General features: G+C 42.0%; 1 protein-coding gene across 1 annotated transcript in view; it reads left to right on the forward strand.

Moving 5' to 3' along the window:
• The first annotated feature begins 409 nt into the window (after positions 1-409).
• Dcp2 (decapping mRNA 2) overlaps positions 410-16,417 on the forward strand; it is a 60,198-nt gene continuing 44,190 nt past the window's right edge. The window contains exons 1-2 of the mRNA XM_010614156.1: positions 410-541; positions 637-936. Coding sequence (XP_010612458.1) covers positions 410-541; positions 637-936 — 432 coding nt within the window. The remainder of the gene's footprint in view (positions 542-636; positions 937-16,417) is intronic.

Genomic DNA, 16,417 nt, shown 5'->3' on the forward strand with positions numbered 1-16,417 from the left:
GTGCATCTTCACCTTATTTGTCGGATGAGGAGAAAAAAATCCTTTATCAGGCCTTAGCGTGGCTTCAGGGTCCTCAGCATGCGGGCCTCCCAGCCTCCTCCTCCAAAGCCTGGCCCGGCACAGTTGAGAGCTTCAAAAAAGTTTCAGAGCAAAAGACCTGCAGCTTCGGGACACCAGGGCCTGCTGAGCCAGGAGGGAAGCCTGGTCGGCAGCCGAGTCCAATAGCTACTCGGTGGCCAAAGGTCCTTTCGTCTTCCCCGGCCTCCACTGTCCCTGCCTCCCACCGCGGATCCCATTGCCCTGGCTGCTCCTGGCCACAGTCCCCATGGCGCCTTAGGACCCAGCAGGACCGAGAGGGCTGGGAGTGTGGGGTCAAGGCCGGCTAGATGGGGGCTGCAAGGTCCCCGACATGTGGCCGCGGGGGCTGGCTGCTCCCGGTCCAGTGTCTGCTGGCACCGAGTGGTCCCAGGGGGCTGCTGCGCGCCCAGGAACACCCTTCTTGACGCAGAGCCTTGTTCTCTACTTCCTCCTGGACAAATCGGCAAGTATTTAACCCCCCATCTCTATCTTGTTCTGATTTCCCCTTTCATGTTCGTGTTACCCCTTGTATTGATCCTTCTTTGTTTAATCATACAGAAACTTGGAGTTTATATTTTGCTAGAACACCCCCGGTCATTTGGGTCCCCGTTGATCTCCATACGGAATGACAAAATTCAGATCCTCTCTTTAATCTTAACGCTTCATCCCCGCAGTGAGAAAGGCTTTGAAATTTCCGCCCTTACTGCTGTCATCATTTTCATGGTGGCAGCTATTTCTGCCACAACCGCAAGGGTCATCTCACAAAATCAAGTGGCGACAACAGTCAACCAGCTAACAAAAAACACCACCCAAGCCTTCAAAAAGACCGCCCTGCTAGTTCAAGATGTCCGCACAGCCGTACTCAATTTACAAATCCAATTAAACTTGGTTTGGGAGGAATTAATACCCAGGCGTTAGATGTTGTAACTTTAAATAATGCGTGGGATACCATTTGGTCAAAAATTCAGGCTGGATGGAATAATTTGAGTAGGTGGATACATGGATTGATATTGGGATCCCATATATATTAACCTTGTTTGGCATATTATTATTGTTCTTTATTTTAAAGATCAGATGTGCCAGTAACAATCATAAAAATGTGGTCCTTTTGGCTGAGGCTCTGGAGTCAAAGACAAAAGGGGGAACTGAGGATCAGATTAATGTCTGGCTGAGTCAGGAGCGCCACACGATCTTTTGTGAGAAAACTCCCTAGGCCTATTAGGGCTGGAATAATCCGCCCCCTCAGGTGTGTAGAGATCTGACCTTCAACAGATAAACTGTTCCTCTCAAAAACCTCTAAAGTCCTGACTCCATTCACCTCTGCCCCTAAAGCATACAATCCAAAAACTAACATGTGGCCAATAATGATGTGCCAAATATCCCGACTCCACCCTAGCTCTACCCTTGCCTTACCCTATGTAAGTCTGTGCATTTCCTGAATAAAGTGGAAGTGTTCCAGGAACCTCCCCGGGGTCTGCTTGGTGATTCTGCACCTTGCTCTCCCAGTCCCAGGCCCCTGAACCTTGTTGCAGGAGCGGGCTCTTGGACAAAAGCAACAAAAGACTACTTATGTCAATGTAGACTATTGTCCTCCTAGACAAGAAAAAAAAAAACAAAACAAAACAGTATCATGGCTTAAAGGTAGAAGTTTCTCTTTCTCTGTAAAAGAAGTCTAGAGTCAGGCATGGTATCACGCAGAAAGGAGTCATATTTTGCTTTTTGGCCAGATCCCCAATGTCTGGCCATAGGCAGTGAAGAGGAGTGAGGTAAGTCCTGCTGCTTTCTTTTAGAGATTTTGCAGAAGTACTAGGCCACCATTTTTTTTTTTTTTTTTTTTTTTTTTTTGACATGGTCTCACTATGTAGTGGAGACTGACCGGGAACTCACTATGTAGCCCAGGCTGGTCTCGAACCCATAGCAATCCTCCTGTCTCAGCCTCCTGAGTGCTAGGATTACAGGTGTGCGCCACCATGCCCAGCTGTGTAGGCCACCTTTTTACTTACATCTCCTTGGCCAACTGTATTTGCCACAAGAAGTCACATAAAGCCATGAAAGAAGACAAGAAATAAACTTTTAAGTGGTCATTTAACTGAGAGGAAGGAGGACAATGCATGTTGGAGAAGGCAGCCCCCAGAAGTATTTGTCACATCACTGAGACTTGCAGCCATCTAGGGTATGTAACTGCATGCCCTTCAGTGCTCCTGTGCTGCTTGGGGCCCTGATTTACAGAAAACCTCTCTATTATTCCCAGTCACTGTTTGCAGTTAATGTGTTGCTAATCTATCTATGGTTCCAAAGTGGACACAATTATATCAGACACTATATTCAGGCAGCATGTATGACAGATCTGAAAAATAGGTGTTGGTAATTTAAAGTAGCTGCTAGTAGTGCCTAAGGAAGGGCCAGGAATATAGCTCAGCAATGCTGTGCCTGCCTGGTAAGTGCAAGGTCCTGAAAAAAAAATAATAGTGCCTAACGAAAAGACAGGTAAAGGTTATGAACTACCTTCATTTGGAATATATTGTAAATATTGGACATCCAGACAGAAAATTTTGCCTGTAAAAGGACAACATGAAGACCTTTGTGATGAAAATGTTTTCTTGACTGTATTGATTTCAGTATCCTGGTTTTGATTGTACTACAGTGTTGCAAGAAGTTGTCGTTCTTGAAAACCAACTAAGGGATATACCTCTCTTCTTCTTCTTTTTTTTTTTGGTACTGGGGATCGAACTCAGGTGCTTGTGCTTGTGAGGCAGGCAACAGAACTGCTGAGCTAAATACCCAGCACTACACAAATTTAACAGCATTTTGAATTGGTTTATTTAGTAACAGTATTTTAGTATGCAGTTTCAACTATTTCTATCAATTTTTTTTCCTCTCAAATACCAGAGAAAAGGGAAGAGGAAAAAGCCAAAAGAACACTCTGAATTTTTTTTTATTAAGATTTGAAAATAGAAGTGTATAAGAATGATACTTTGTGTACTGAACATACAACTTCAAACATTGCTACCCTTTTGGCCATGTTATTTTATCTATTTGCTCTGCAAGTTATCCTCATCTCCTCACCTCTCCTATGCCTCTCCCCCTTCCTCCCTTTGCCCCGTCCTGTGCAGAGAATGGAACCTGGGGCCTTGCACTTGCTAAGCACTCTAGCACTAAGCTATACCCTCAGCTCATAGTAGATTATTTTAAGGCAAATCTCAGACATCCTATTATTTTACCCATTAATAAGACTTCTTTTAAACTAGGGATCCGATGCAAGATGGAAAAGGAGATAAAACTAGCAATTTTCAAACTCGGTAAAAATGTGTGCCACTGATTCCTAGAAAATGGGAAGGGAAGAGATGGTAGATAGAGAGAAGAGCTACAATGCAAGGCTCTGGGAGCATGATAGGCAGAATAATACCTTCCAAAGATTGTGCATGGCATGATCCTGGGGATTTCTACATTATATTACAGTAGCAAATAGGGAATTAAAATAGCAGATGTTAGCAAGGCTGTTAATCAGCTGGTTTTAAAATAGGAGGATTATCCTGGATTATCTAGGTGGGCCCAATATGATCCCAAGGTCCTTAAAAGTGGAAGGCCATGCAGGGAGTCAGAGGGACACAATTTATGGTAGAAAGTGAGGGTGATGTAAGGAGGAATCACCAGCCATTGCTGGCTGGGAAGATGGAGGAAGGGAAGCCTGAACGAAGAGATATAAGTGACCCCTGGAAGCTAGACCAAGCAAGGACATTGACTCTCTTGTAGAGCTTGCAGCAGGGAGCACAGCCTTGCAGACACCTTAGTATTAGCTCAGTGAGATCTGTGTTGGACAACTGCAATAATAATTTTATGTTCTTTAAGCCACCAAATCTGTGGCAATTGGGCTGAGGATTTAGCTCAGTGGTTCTGCTGCCTGCCTCACAAGTGCAAGGTTCCGAGTTTGATCCCAGTACCAAAAATAAAAATAAAATAAAAAAAATAAAATCAGTGGTAATTGCCTGTAATAGCAATAGAAAACTAATGCTTAGAGTGAGATTGTATCACCATTTGTCAATGTAGCCATAACTATAGAGTAGATGAAAGAAAGCTTACTGTTAGGGGAGGTTTCATTGTATGGGAAAGGGTTTCTTCAGAGACCTGAATCAACCAGAAAACAGTGTCATTTCCCTCATGCCATAAAAATGAAGTCCTCTAAGCAGCTGGGGATGTAGTTCAGTAGTGCTGTTCCTGCCTGGCAAATGCGAGGTCCTGAGTTCAATCCCGAGTACCACGAAAAACAACAACAGTAAAAACAGACACCTAACTCCCCTATCCCAATTGTTATTTTCATTGATATTAATAGTTCATGATATTGTTAATATTTCACGTTTATGGCATACAATTTTTATATTTACTGAGGTTATTAAGTCCCCAAAATGATTATAAAATGCACACACTGCACATATGTACTTAAAAATAAAATAAAATATTCTTGAAAATAGGTAAATACAGATATTCTTCATTTAATGACTGTGTTACTTATTTTTTCTTGTTGCTGAGACAAAATACCCAATACCAGCCGGGTGTGGTGGCGCACGCCTGTAAATCCCAGCACTCAGGAGGCTGAGGCAGGAGGATCTCTGTGAGTTCGAGACCAGCCTGGGCTAGATAGTAAATTCCAGGTCAGTCTCAACTACATAGTGAGGCCCTGTCTCAAAAAACAAACAAACAAAAAAACCCCAAAATACCCAATACCCAAAGTTGAAGGGGAAAAGGTTCATTTGGCTTACAGTTCGTAGAGCTTTCAGTCCCTGGTTTCCTGGCTCCAAGGGAGGGTGACAGAGGGGCAACACTTCAGGGTGGTAGAAGCAGTAAACAGCAGCAAGAGAGGTGGGAGGGGCATCGCAGAAGATAAACAATTCATAGAGGCCAGAAAGTAGCAAAAGCACCGAGGGAACTTGACAGTATCTTTCTGTTCCTTTTATTTTATTCAGACTACCTGGATTAGGGCAGTGTCAAATCAATCACTCATGCATAGTGGTTTGGTAATCACACACCCTTAATCCTAGCATCACACATTCCAGATTTAGCTACCTTCGAAAAAAGATTGCATGAGGCTTTGGGGGGACATCTAGACACAAACCACAACGATGACCTGTTTAACGAATGTTCGGACTTAGGACCCACCACTTGGACTTACAACCTCTTTTTTTTTTTGTTACAGTTCTGTATTTCTTGTTTACAGAATCTCAATGTCTTTTATTTGTAGAGTACACCTTGTTTATAAGGAATTTTTGCTGATTGTACTGTATAGTACTGTAGTTTCATTGTTGTGTTATACATTACAGTACTGCATGTAAAAGTTGTGTACATAAAAGTCACAAAATAAAAGAGAAGAGTTTCATGTATGGCAAAAGCCTCAGTTTAAAATCCTAGTGTTAAAAAAAAAAAGGGCTGGGATTCAGCTCAGGGGTTCTGCCGCCTGCCTCTGAAGCATAAGGACCTGAGTTGGATCCCTGGTACCAAATAAATAAATAAATAAAGTCCTGGTCTTGTAGTAAATACTTGTGATATCAAATTTTAAAATGGAAAAAAGGTATGGACACCCTCTGCTGGTAACAGCTAAAACAGTTTTGGTGTTTAGGATTCTGGTTCCTTTGAATTTTCTAGAACTGACCACTGGTAAGGGCTCTGTCTGGGTTGGCTGTGGAGACTTAGGGGACATATTTAGTCAATCTTCTTTTCTTGTCTTCTCTTATTTTTATATTTTATTTCATTTAATTAAATTTATGTATTTGTTTATTTTTGGTATGGTACTGGAGGGTGAAGCCAGGGCCTTTTCACTGAGCTACATCTCCAGCCTTTTTCACTTTCTGAGACAGTGCTTAAAGTCAAAGTTGCCCAGGCTGGCCTTGTACTTGTGATCCCGCTATTTCAGCCTTCCAGAGTACTAGAATTACAGGCATGAGCCATAATGTCCATCTTAGCTAATTATTTTAACAAGATTAGTGAATACTTTGAGGGGCTCATTGTATTTCAATACAAACTCTTTAAAAATTTAATATGAGGTGTTATAAGGCAAACCCTTTTTCCCAGTTAAAAAAATAACGAGGTCAGTTAAGAAAAGAATAACAAACCAGCATCTAGAACACTTACTCAACAACAGTATTCATTCAAAGATTTTATGTAATATTTAGTCTTGGTTAGTAGCTTACTTTCTCAAATTTTACCCAAACAGTGATGGAAAATTAATAACAGACTTCTTAGAAAGTGTTGTAGAGTTTATAGCTCTGATTTTAAAAGTTGACACCACTTCTGATAAAATCCTGAAATAGTTGTCTTTTTCCTGATTTGTCCTTCCTGCCAAAGAAGGATGGTTTATTAATAGTTAACTTTACTCTTTGGGTCTGACATCTCCGTTCTGCTCCCTTTAAGCGGCTTCCGCTTCTTTGATTACTTAGTAAGCACATCAGTACATGGGAGTTAGTCATGACAGGAGGAGCCAGAACAAGGTGGCAAGAAAAATGGGGATAGTCTTCAGCTTTAGGGTCATTTTATATTAAAAATATATTTTTATGACTATATTATTATTTAAGTTTTTTTGTTGTTATTGGTTTTTGCTGTTGGTACTCCTGTGTGCTGGGAAAGTATTCTACCCTGAGGTACACCACTGTCCTCATATTTCTGTTATGTTACGTATATGCAATAGTTTACATCTAGAACATTCATCTGTTAATGGCTTGGTCTCCAGCTTGGCACTACTTCAAGGTGCAGAACTTGTGAGAGGCAGTGTCTACTGAACTAAAACCTCCAAAACGGAGCCCCCCCAAATTACTGTCTCTCTCTCTCTCCCCCTCTCTCTCTCCCTCTCTCTCTCTATTTTTCTTTCTCTCTCTCTCTGGTTTTCATAGGCACATGTTAAAGTGATACAAATCTGCCTAAGGCTATACACAATATTATATACGGCTTTTATTTATATACTGTCTCTATTATATATGTATATAAAGAGAATGACTGAACTTAGTATTACTTTGACTTTCTGGTAAAATAACAAAAATCTCACCTGAGCAAGAGTAAGTTCAACATACATCAAAGCAGAGATTCACTCTTTAATTTTTTCTTAAGAGAGTCATTTTTACTTAAGATTTTGTACCTCTTCCCCAGTAACCTCAGCACATATTTGGCAAAAACTCATGCATTTGTTTGCTCTTCAGTTAAATGTTTATGGATTGCCTACTATATGGTGGGGGTATTCTAGGCTTTGGGGATTCAGTGGAGAAGACAAAAGATCTCTGCTTTATTCCAACTTATAACATAGTGGGAAGAGGGCCAAACTTGATTGGAAAAATTCAAATTAAGGAAGCAGGCTGTGAGGGAAATAAAGGAATAGGATAGATATAATAGCAGTGACCATTAGAAAAAAGGTTGGGGAAAGTCTTTTTGAAGATGGAATACAAAAGCTATATATACAGGACGAAAAGGTGGGAATCACGGAAAGAGGGATGGCAGAATTGCAAGCAGAGGAAATCATGTGCAGAAGGAACTTGGAGTACCTGGTGAATTTCAAGAGTATTAGTGTGGCTGGCATGCAGTGACGGGCAGAGGACATGTAGCTAGAGTGACAGATCCCACCATTCAAGGTGTCTTAGGACATAGCATGCATTTTAGGTTTTACTCTAAGGGTCATGAAGATTTTTAAGGAAAGCGATGTGACCAAATTATGTTAAAACCCATGTAAAGGATACCTTAAAATGTCAACAGCAGAAGACAAAAAGATGAGTTAGGACTCTGTAGAAGTATCCAGGTGAGAGATGAGGTGGCTTGGACTGAGGTGGAATAAGGTGAGATAGAGAAAATGGGATAGATCATAGAAATGTACTGGAGGTAGACTGGACAGGACTTTTGGATGTATTGGACATGGCAATATGTGAGAGAAGGGCTAGGAATACAAAATCAGGAACTGGAGTCAAACAGGTTTCTAGTTTTAGCCACTGTGTGGTTCATGGAATACATTAAATAGAGTGATTTGGGTTCAACTAATAAAAAGCTTTGACTTAAAAAGAAAAGGTGGAGTCTTAAATAGTTTGCAAGGTGGGCTTTGACTTTCATCTACTCTTAATAGTTCTCAAGGACTCCACTTATGTGTAATTTTTCAGATCTGAGCAGAAGAAATTACAAAATCTTTCCCTGGCAGGCCCATAGGAGAAAGCTGCTCTCCCTGTACCAGCCTCGGTGCACAGCCAGAGCACTGCAGTGTCTGAAGGACTGCACACAAGGATTTAGGTGCCCAGAAGCAGCAGGCCCTTCATTCCAGTTCAGCAAGGCTCCTGGCAGTTCTGGCTCCATTTCTCTGCAGTTTCTCAGCTTTGCCCCATCACACTTGTTATTTTTGTCCTGAAGATGATAGTGAGATGATCATAGTAGCTCCAGATATCATAGCCCGAACTGATGACATCTGATAAGAGAACAAGAGAAATGTTTTTTCATGTTAATATTTTAAGAGTCTTAGGATTAATGGGCCGGGGATTTAGCTCAGTGGTTCTACCGCCTGCCTTGCAAGAGCAAGGTCCCAAGTTCGATCCCTGGTACCCCCCGCCAAAATTCATAGAATAGTATAGGTGTGTTCCATCCATGAAATGGCACATGTCCAGGGAATATGACCAAGAAATACAATGTGCTAATTGACTTAAGCCAGTGGTAGTGACAGAGCCCTCTCTCCTCACGTGAGCCAGTTTCACCCCAGCAGCTGAGCATCTGATAACAGTGCTGTGTTGTATCACTGAAAGCTCTGTTATTGTGTTTTTCTTTTAAGCAAAAGATGGTAATGTTTTTTCTAAACTAAAACCTCAGTATTCAGGTTTCATTGCAGTGCTGGTACTCTGTGATAATTAAGTGGGTTTGGGTTACAGTTTGGGCCCACAGTCTCTAAAAGATTCACCATCGCTGACTTAAACCAGTCAGGTCCTACCCCTGGAGCCAATGTGCGTCCAGCTTCCACAGAGTTACAGCTTTGCTTGAGGAAAGCCAGAGAGTGCATGTTTGAATCAGACTTCAGTTAGGAAAATGTACGGGGTAGAGTGGGAGGGAGAATTCAGGATCTGATTCATAATTTGCATAGCCCAGTGGAGCTCCTTACTCAAAAGGCATGAATAAAGCCCTTCCAGGTAATAGAATATAAAACCTTTTCTGTACTTACCACATTTTCTCTCTTGATTTATAGTACTTTTTTATTTTTGTTTTTGTTTTTTTTTATACTGAGGATCAAACTCAGGATCTTGTGCTTGCAAGGCAGACATGGTGCCACTGAGCTAAATCCTTGGCCCTATGGTGCTTTTTTAAAAACTACATAGGGTAAAGAAAATAAAAAAATTTAATTATCATAATTAATTTTACCCTTCATCTCTATATTGTGAAATGCCAGTTTAAAACACAAATATAAGAACATTTAACCTGTATATAGAATCACTGACATTACAGTTCATATTTCATACTTTATACTTGCATTATGTATTTCATTCTTATCAGAACAATGGAAATGCTGCACAAAATTAAGTGAACTACTTAATTGGTTTTATGTTATTTTGGAGGGGTGGTGAGACAGGGTCTTGCTATGTAGCCCAGACTGGTCTCAAACTTGCTGAGACTATAGGCATAAACCACTATGCCTGGCTTTATTACTTTTTTTTTTTTTTTTTGTCTTAAGAGGTAGAATGTCTTGCTTTGTCATCTAGACTGGCTTCATACTCCTAGGCTCAAGTGATTCTCCTGCCTCAGTCTCTTAAGTAAATGGGACTATAGGCACATTCCACCACTGTGCTAGGGTTATGTTACTTCTTATTATGCACATAGTCTACACAGCCACTCTATCTTACTGATGAATAAGCAGGGTCTGAGAAGAAAGAAACTATGGGCTGCCCTAATCTTTTCCTGTTTGTCATAATTGTCAGTATAATGGTGGGTAATCACTGTTCTGGTAAGAATGAAATATATAATGCATATGTGAAGACTAAAATATGAATTGTGTAACTTTGTTAACTAACAAGAAAGGATAAGACATGGTTTCTTGGTCCTTTCCAATTTTTAAGACTGCTGTTGTCTTCTTTGGCATTCAAAGCCAAGTTCTGATTCAGAGGAAGATTGGCCTGTCAAGGTTGACAAAGATTCCAAATACTCAGCAGCAGCATACTTATCTTGTTTACACTTTGAATCTTGCTGAATTTCCATGTATCGACAGTTCACTGAAATTCTGTTCTCACAGGACATTGCAAATGTTATATGTGAATGGCAGTGCAAAGAGTGGAAAGACTTGAGTAGTGCATAGGTCACCGCTGCTTACATATATACTCCATTATCCCACATAATTTCACTTATAAAACATAAAATTATTAAGAATTTCAAGATAGTGACAGCAGAGAATTGACCCAAACATGCATGGCCCATGTATAGTCCACGCCCATACCCACAAAACAGGTCCTGGGTGAACTGATGCTGGGTGAGCAAGCAAGAATGTCCACTACAGGGCCAGGGATTTAGCTCAGTGGTTCCACCACCTGCCTCTCAAGCATAACGTCCTGAGTTTGATCCCCAGTAGAATGTCTATTACAGGATTTACTGAAACAAGAAAAACTGATTTTAAAGAATAGCTCAGGTATAAAAAAAACCAAGACACTTTATGAAGTAAAAACTGTATTGTCGCGAGCCGCGACGTCAGGATCCTGCCAGCAGGTCCTAAACCTGAAAGGACGTGGACAGAGAGACGAGAGACACCTTTCTTCTCAAGTTCCTTGCTTGCTTGCTTTATTACAGAACCTCTTCCTTTTATACTCTCCAGCTGCATGGGAGCGAGGGCTGCATGGGAGCGAGAGTACCGCCCACACATTCCAGAGGGAAACAACAACAACCATTATGGGTTACATCTACTACCAGCTGAACTCACCCGTGGCTATGGGCGAGAGCACGTCCGTGCCAGTGAGGTGGCTCAAAGTTCAATCATGGCTAGGCCTGTGTCAAGGCTCACCATAATGGCTCGCCATACTGTATCTTGCTCATACATAATCTGCAACAAATGCTCCAGAATACTTCTACTCTGAGCAGTAGGCTCGCAGATCTTTGCTCTTGTATCCACGGTGTGGCTCCACTGTCTTGAGTCCCTAGCTTCCAGCTTGCAAAAGGACAGCAAATGTAAAAATTACATAGGGCATTTCAGGAACTGTACTTGGAAGCTCATTATACCACTTTTATCTTCATTCCATTAGTCAGAACTGTTTCCCTGTGCAAGAGGTTTCTAAGTGCAAGAGGTCAGTAAGACTGAGAGAGAGATAAAGGGAGATTGTTGGTTAGTAGCATTTTAATAGCTGTAGGAGATGATCTAACAGGAGAGAGTGAAGCCAACAGAAGAGGTGATTATATGTTGCTCCATAAGCACTGAGTTGAACCATACAAAGTTTTCAGGCACGTGAAAAAGCTTTGACAGACTTAGTTTAACATACTCAATTTGTTTATTTTTGTGTGCTAGAGAGCGACACCAGGTATCCTATGTAGGATGTGACTTCCATTGCGCTAAGGTATATTCTTCAAACCTGTGGCGGATTAACTAATGGTCAACTTGGCACACCCAGGTGAACTGAATCAGCATGGTTTGGGCATGGAAGACCCACCTGAGAATTGTTGCCAACGGCATAAAAAGAGAACTGGAGGGGAAGATCGTGGGCTGTTGATTTTTTAGAACCTTGCTGCAGTTGGTCTACCTGATTCAAACTTGGCAGTTCTCCTTGGAGGAGGAGCTTGGGGCCTTGCTGTTCCTGGGAAGGCTGCTATGCTCTCAGGGGAGCTCTGATATTCACCTTGAGCCTCACTTTCAGGCTCCAGGGTAGATCCCTCAGCCTGGGGGCACAAATCCTTCACACCTCCTGTGCAGGTGTTCTGGCCTCCACTACTGGCCAGGTCTTCTAGGTGCACATCCTTGACATGGACTTGCATGGGATGTTGCCTTGGGCTTTAGGCCTTCAGCTGGACTTGTGCCGGACTTTGCTGTAGGTTCCAGGTCCTTGGCTGGATTCTTTTGTTTCTCTAGTGTGCAGCTAGATCTCTTGCACTTCTCTGTCTTTGACTTTTTGGGTGACTATTATAAAATAATCCTATAAATTATGTGTCCAGTATTAAATCTATTCCCTTGCAAAGCTTGACTACAACAAAATTCTTTCAATTTAGGGAGCCAAGAGGCAAGTTAAATATTTTTGTCAGGATTTGATGACAGCTTGTTTTGTTGTAAGGATTATTATTTTTGGAAAGAAAATCATTTACTGTAATATGCTATGCAGACTAATTACTGTTATGTCCCTCTTAAAGCAGATTTCTGCTTATAAGTTTAGAACTGAATTCTAGTTCTGACTCCATTGCATATTGGCATTTAATCATTTAATCTTAAGTAACTTATAAGTTTCATAATTCCTATCTGCCTATCCTTTGTAGTTAGACTAAATGAGGTAGCATATTTTAAAACTATAAAGGATTTGATCAACTCAACTATGTAAATATCAAATCGTATTATAACTTAAGAACTCAAGTATTGCCTTTTCCTTCAACTACAAGCTCAAAGTGATTTGCATTTATCAAGCCAAAGGCTGCTGGGGCCTGTGTACATCTGGATGGGAATGAAGCCTTGGATTCTTTAGAAGTTGTGGTTCAGAATGCTGCCCCTACTAGTTCAGCTTCTGGAAATGTGTGTGTGAGGAGGGAGGGGATGGAGAGGGAGTGGGTTGGAAAGAAACTCGGAAGATGCTTCACCACAGACAACTCTGCAACTTCTAGTGGAGCAAACAGGTTTAGCACTGTGTCGCGAGCCGCGACGTCAGGATCCTGCCAGCAGGTCCTAAACCTGAAAGGACGTGGACAGAGAGACGGGAGGCACCTTTCTTCTTAACTTCCTTGCTTGCTTTATTGCTGAACCTCTTCCTTTTATACTCTCCAGCTGCATGGGAGCGAGGGCTGCATGGGAGCGAGAGTACCGCCCACACATTCCAGAGGGAAACAATAACAACCATTATGGGTTACATCTGCTAGGCAATAGATCAGACCACCAGCTGAACTCGCCCATTGCTATAGCGACGGCACGTCCACACTGCTCGGGTGAATCACAGGTCAATATGGCTGGGCTCATGTCGTGTTCCTTTACAATGCTCTCCATAGCACTGCATGAGAATTTGGAGACTTTCAGGTCCTTAGGAGCCAGAACAGAGTTGTACAGTTGTCCCTAAACTGAAGTACTATATAGGTAGCGGGAAGACTTCCTTCGTTGCTTTAGCAGGTGGTAAGTATGATGTAGGATTAAAAAAAAATAGAGATAGGAAGAAAGGAGAAAAGGTAAATCATAACTAAAAGTTGTGCTTTTAAGAAGAATGCAACTTCTGGGACACAAATGAAGTTGCCCAAGGCTCTCTGTATTGGTATTCGCTTGGTTAATTTAAGCTTTTTTCCTTTTAGACCCATCAGGCCACATTCCCTAAGGATAGAGTAGGTCTATAAATGGGCTTAGTTAAGAAAATAAAGAGCAGAAACCTGGTCTAAAGATAAAGAGCAGACTGAGATAAATTAGGGAATGCTTACATTATCAATCTTAAAAGAAAAAAAATAACAGCAGGACTCATACTTGTAAAATGGGCCAATGCCCTTCTGGTCAGGAAGATAGGCCACAATTTCCATAGATTTCTACCTCTGCAAGAGAAACACTAATGTTTCCAGTTCTGAGAAATAATGCATTTCATTTCTCTGAACACATATATACCACTCCTGAGTGTGTACTTCTAAAATTCTGCCTAATCTTTTCTGTGCCTCTTATTGAGCAGTCCTGAAAATTCAATTATTTACAACATGAGTCAGCAAACCTGCAGATTTTTTTTGCAGGTAGGGCAGTTTAGTTTCCTTCTCTTTGCTTTGGGAACCCTGTTAGACCCTGTCGCGTGACAGTGACATACTTGCACCTTTACCCTTGGTCCAGGGAGGTCAGCCCACTTGGCCTTACACCATTGTTTCAATGCCATTATTTTAGGTAGTCTAAAGTAATTACCAAGGCATCCTCCAGTCAGTGAATAGACCTTCACTTCAAACAGAATGCATAGCTAGGAAAATAAAACAACTGAAGAGGCCAACCCTTATTAATCCATCTAAATATTGACCAGACTTCTAACTGGCAGAACCTGGATTTCTTTGCCTGAGGGCTTTTACTGGTCACCAAAGCTCTCCTTGCTGGCCCTGGGGCAGATGGGGGTGTGTGGCTCCGAGGAATAGCCGTCAGCCAATGACTGATGATCAAAGCTTGTGTATAAATTTCCATCTTTCTTACTCCTTGAATGGGATAACTCTTAGGCATATATTTTGCACTAGGCTTATGAGTTCTTTCGTTGGATTAGGATCCAGTTACCCACAGTGTGAACTTTCTTAATAAGGCCTTTAATGGCTTTCTTACCCTTGACTCTTTTCTGTGCTCTGATGCCAGTGTTTCCTAGGATTACCTCCCTTATAGACTACTTAAACTCAAGTCCTTTCTCATGGCCTGCTTCTTAGGAAAACTAAGACTTGTATTGCCCTATAAGAGGACTGACTAAATATTCTAATGTGTGTTCTTTTACTTGATTCCTGAATTACAGTACTTCCAGCTGGGCATGGAAGCATTTTTAGTGAATTTGACTAACCTGAAAGAATAAGTTACTCTACTTAAACCACGTGTTTCCAATGAATAGTACAACCGACTCATCCTGCAGTGAAATTCTCAGAAAACAAGTCTCACCCAAGTGCTGAGAACTTCCAGTCAGCTTTTATAGCACTTGATTTCAGGTTTTTCAGGCCTTACTCTTAGGTACCCATGAATACTCAAAGATTACAGGGAATTAATGATCAATGGAGACCAATTTAATAACGATACATACTAGGAGACGGGAGCTTCAACAAGTATTACTAATATTGTCTAAAGATAGAAAATATATCTCTGAAGCAGGAACGAATATAACATCACAAGAAAGCAGCATTTGAAGAACAAAAAATTACAGAAAAGTAAAAATTCTATAAATGCTTGAGAGATAAATTTGAATTCTCCAAGAGCAAAAAGATAAAGTTGGAAAAACTGGAGCATAAAATGGGTAGACAAGATTCACATCATGCTGAGGGGTACAAAGCATATACAAATCAGCAGGTGGCAAGGATGATTGAAAGCTGAAAAGATAATCGCACAGGCAAAGAAAGGAGGCAGAGGCACTTAGGCAGCTGTCTCAGGAGTATGGAGAAAGTATGCAAATCTAAAGACAGTGGATTTGGACAGAAATTAAGAAAAAGTTGGAAGCCCATACTCCCGGGTTCTCAGTCGCTGCCCTGTGGCCTGATCTGTCCTCCTCGCAGACTCTAGTGGGGTGAGTTCCTTGCTCCCAGTATCCTGTCCCCCATGGCAGGCTGCTGCCAAGGACAGGCCCCACCCTGCCCTTTTGCACTGACAGGAGATCGGGCAGCTTGTGTGCTGGAAGATTCATATAGGATTAGGGGGGAGAGGTGTTAAAAGAACACTAGTGTTGAGCAGGTGTGTGTGTGTGTATGGAGATACTGTGGGTCTCGTGTAAGAGGAGGAACAGATGAATTCCTTTTCTCTAATGCATTGGACTCCATTAAGCAAAATGAGGAATGAATGAGTAGTTTGGCGTGGGATGTGGGTGTGTAGAGAGTAGAATATTTACTTAGAAAGTTGGGGTTCAATCGGTATTTCCTAAAACTTCACTAAATGCCTGGGGAGGGATTGTTCTCTTTATATTTTGGACTAAGTGCCTGGGATTGAGGTTAATATCATCAAAATAGTGTACTATTCAGGGGTTTGTAAAGCAAAGGTACATCTCTAGGCCTGGACGTAGTGGAGGATGTGTTGACTGTGTGTGCAAGATAACTGCTGAGAAGAAAAATGAACACACACACGGTTCACACAGTACTGAAGGTCTGCCTCGCAGAGCTAATAACTTCTCAGTCAAGAAGAGGTCGCGCAGACCTCGCCGATGTCCCGGATGTTGGTCTCCGGTCCTCAGGAGAAAACCTGAGCGCTCTAAACTTCCCAGTACTGCAAAGGAGGGCTGCCACGCAAGCGCCTACGCGTCTCCCGGGTTCAGTCAAAGGCGGCGGGAAGTTAGTTTTCTGAGCAGGAACTGAGCAGCTTGAAGACGGATTGGAGACGACGGACCAATAAACAAACGTCTCATTGGCTTAACCCGCGCAGGCTCCCCATCCACCGGATTCCTATTGGGCCTTTCAAGCAGAGCGTGGCCGTGGCTCCCGGGCTCCGCCCCGCACCTCGACCCAGCCTCGGGGTCCGGGGCTGAGGGAGCCGGACGGAAGTGAGCGG

Source organism: Fukomys damarensis, unplaced genomic scaffold, assembly GCF_012274545.1.
Source record: "Fukomys damarensis isolate Sample0158 unplaced genomic scaffold, DMR_v1.0_HiC HiC_scaffold_9, whole genome shotgun sequence".
NCBI classification, from domain to species: domain Eukaryota; kingdom Metazoa; phylum Chordata; class Mammalia; order Rodentia; family Bathyergidae; genus Fukomys; species Fukomys damarensis.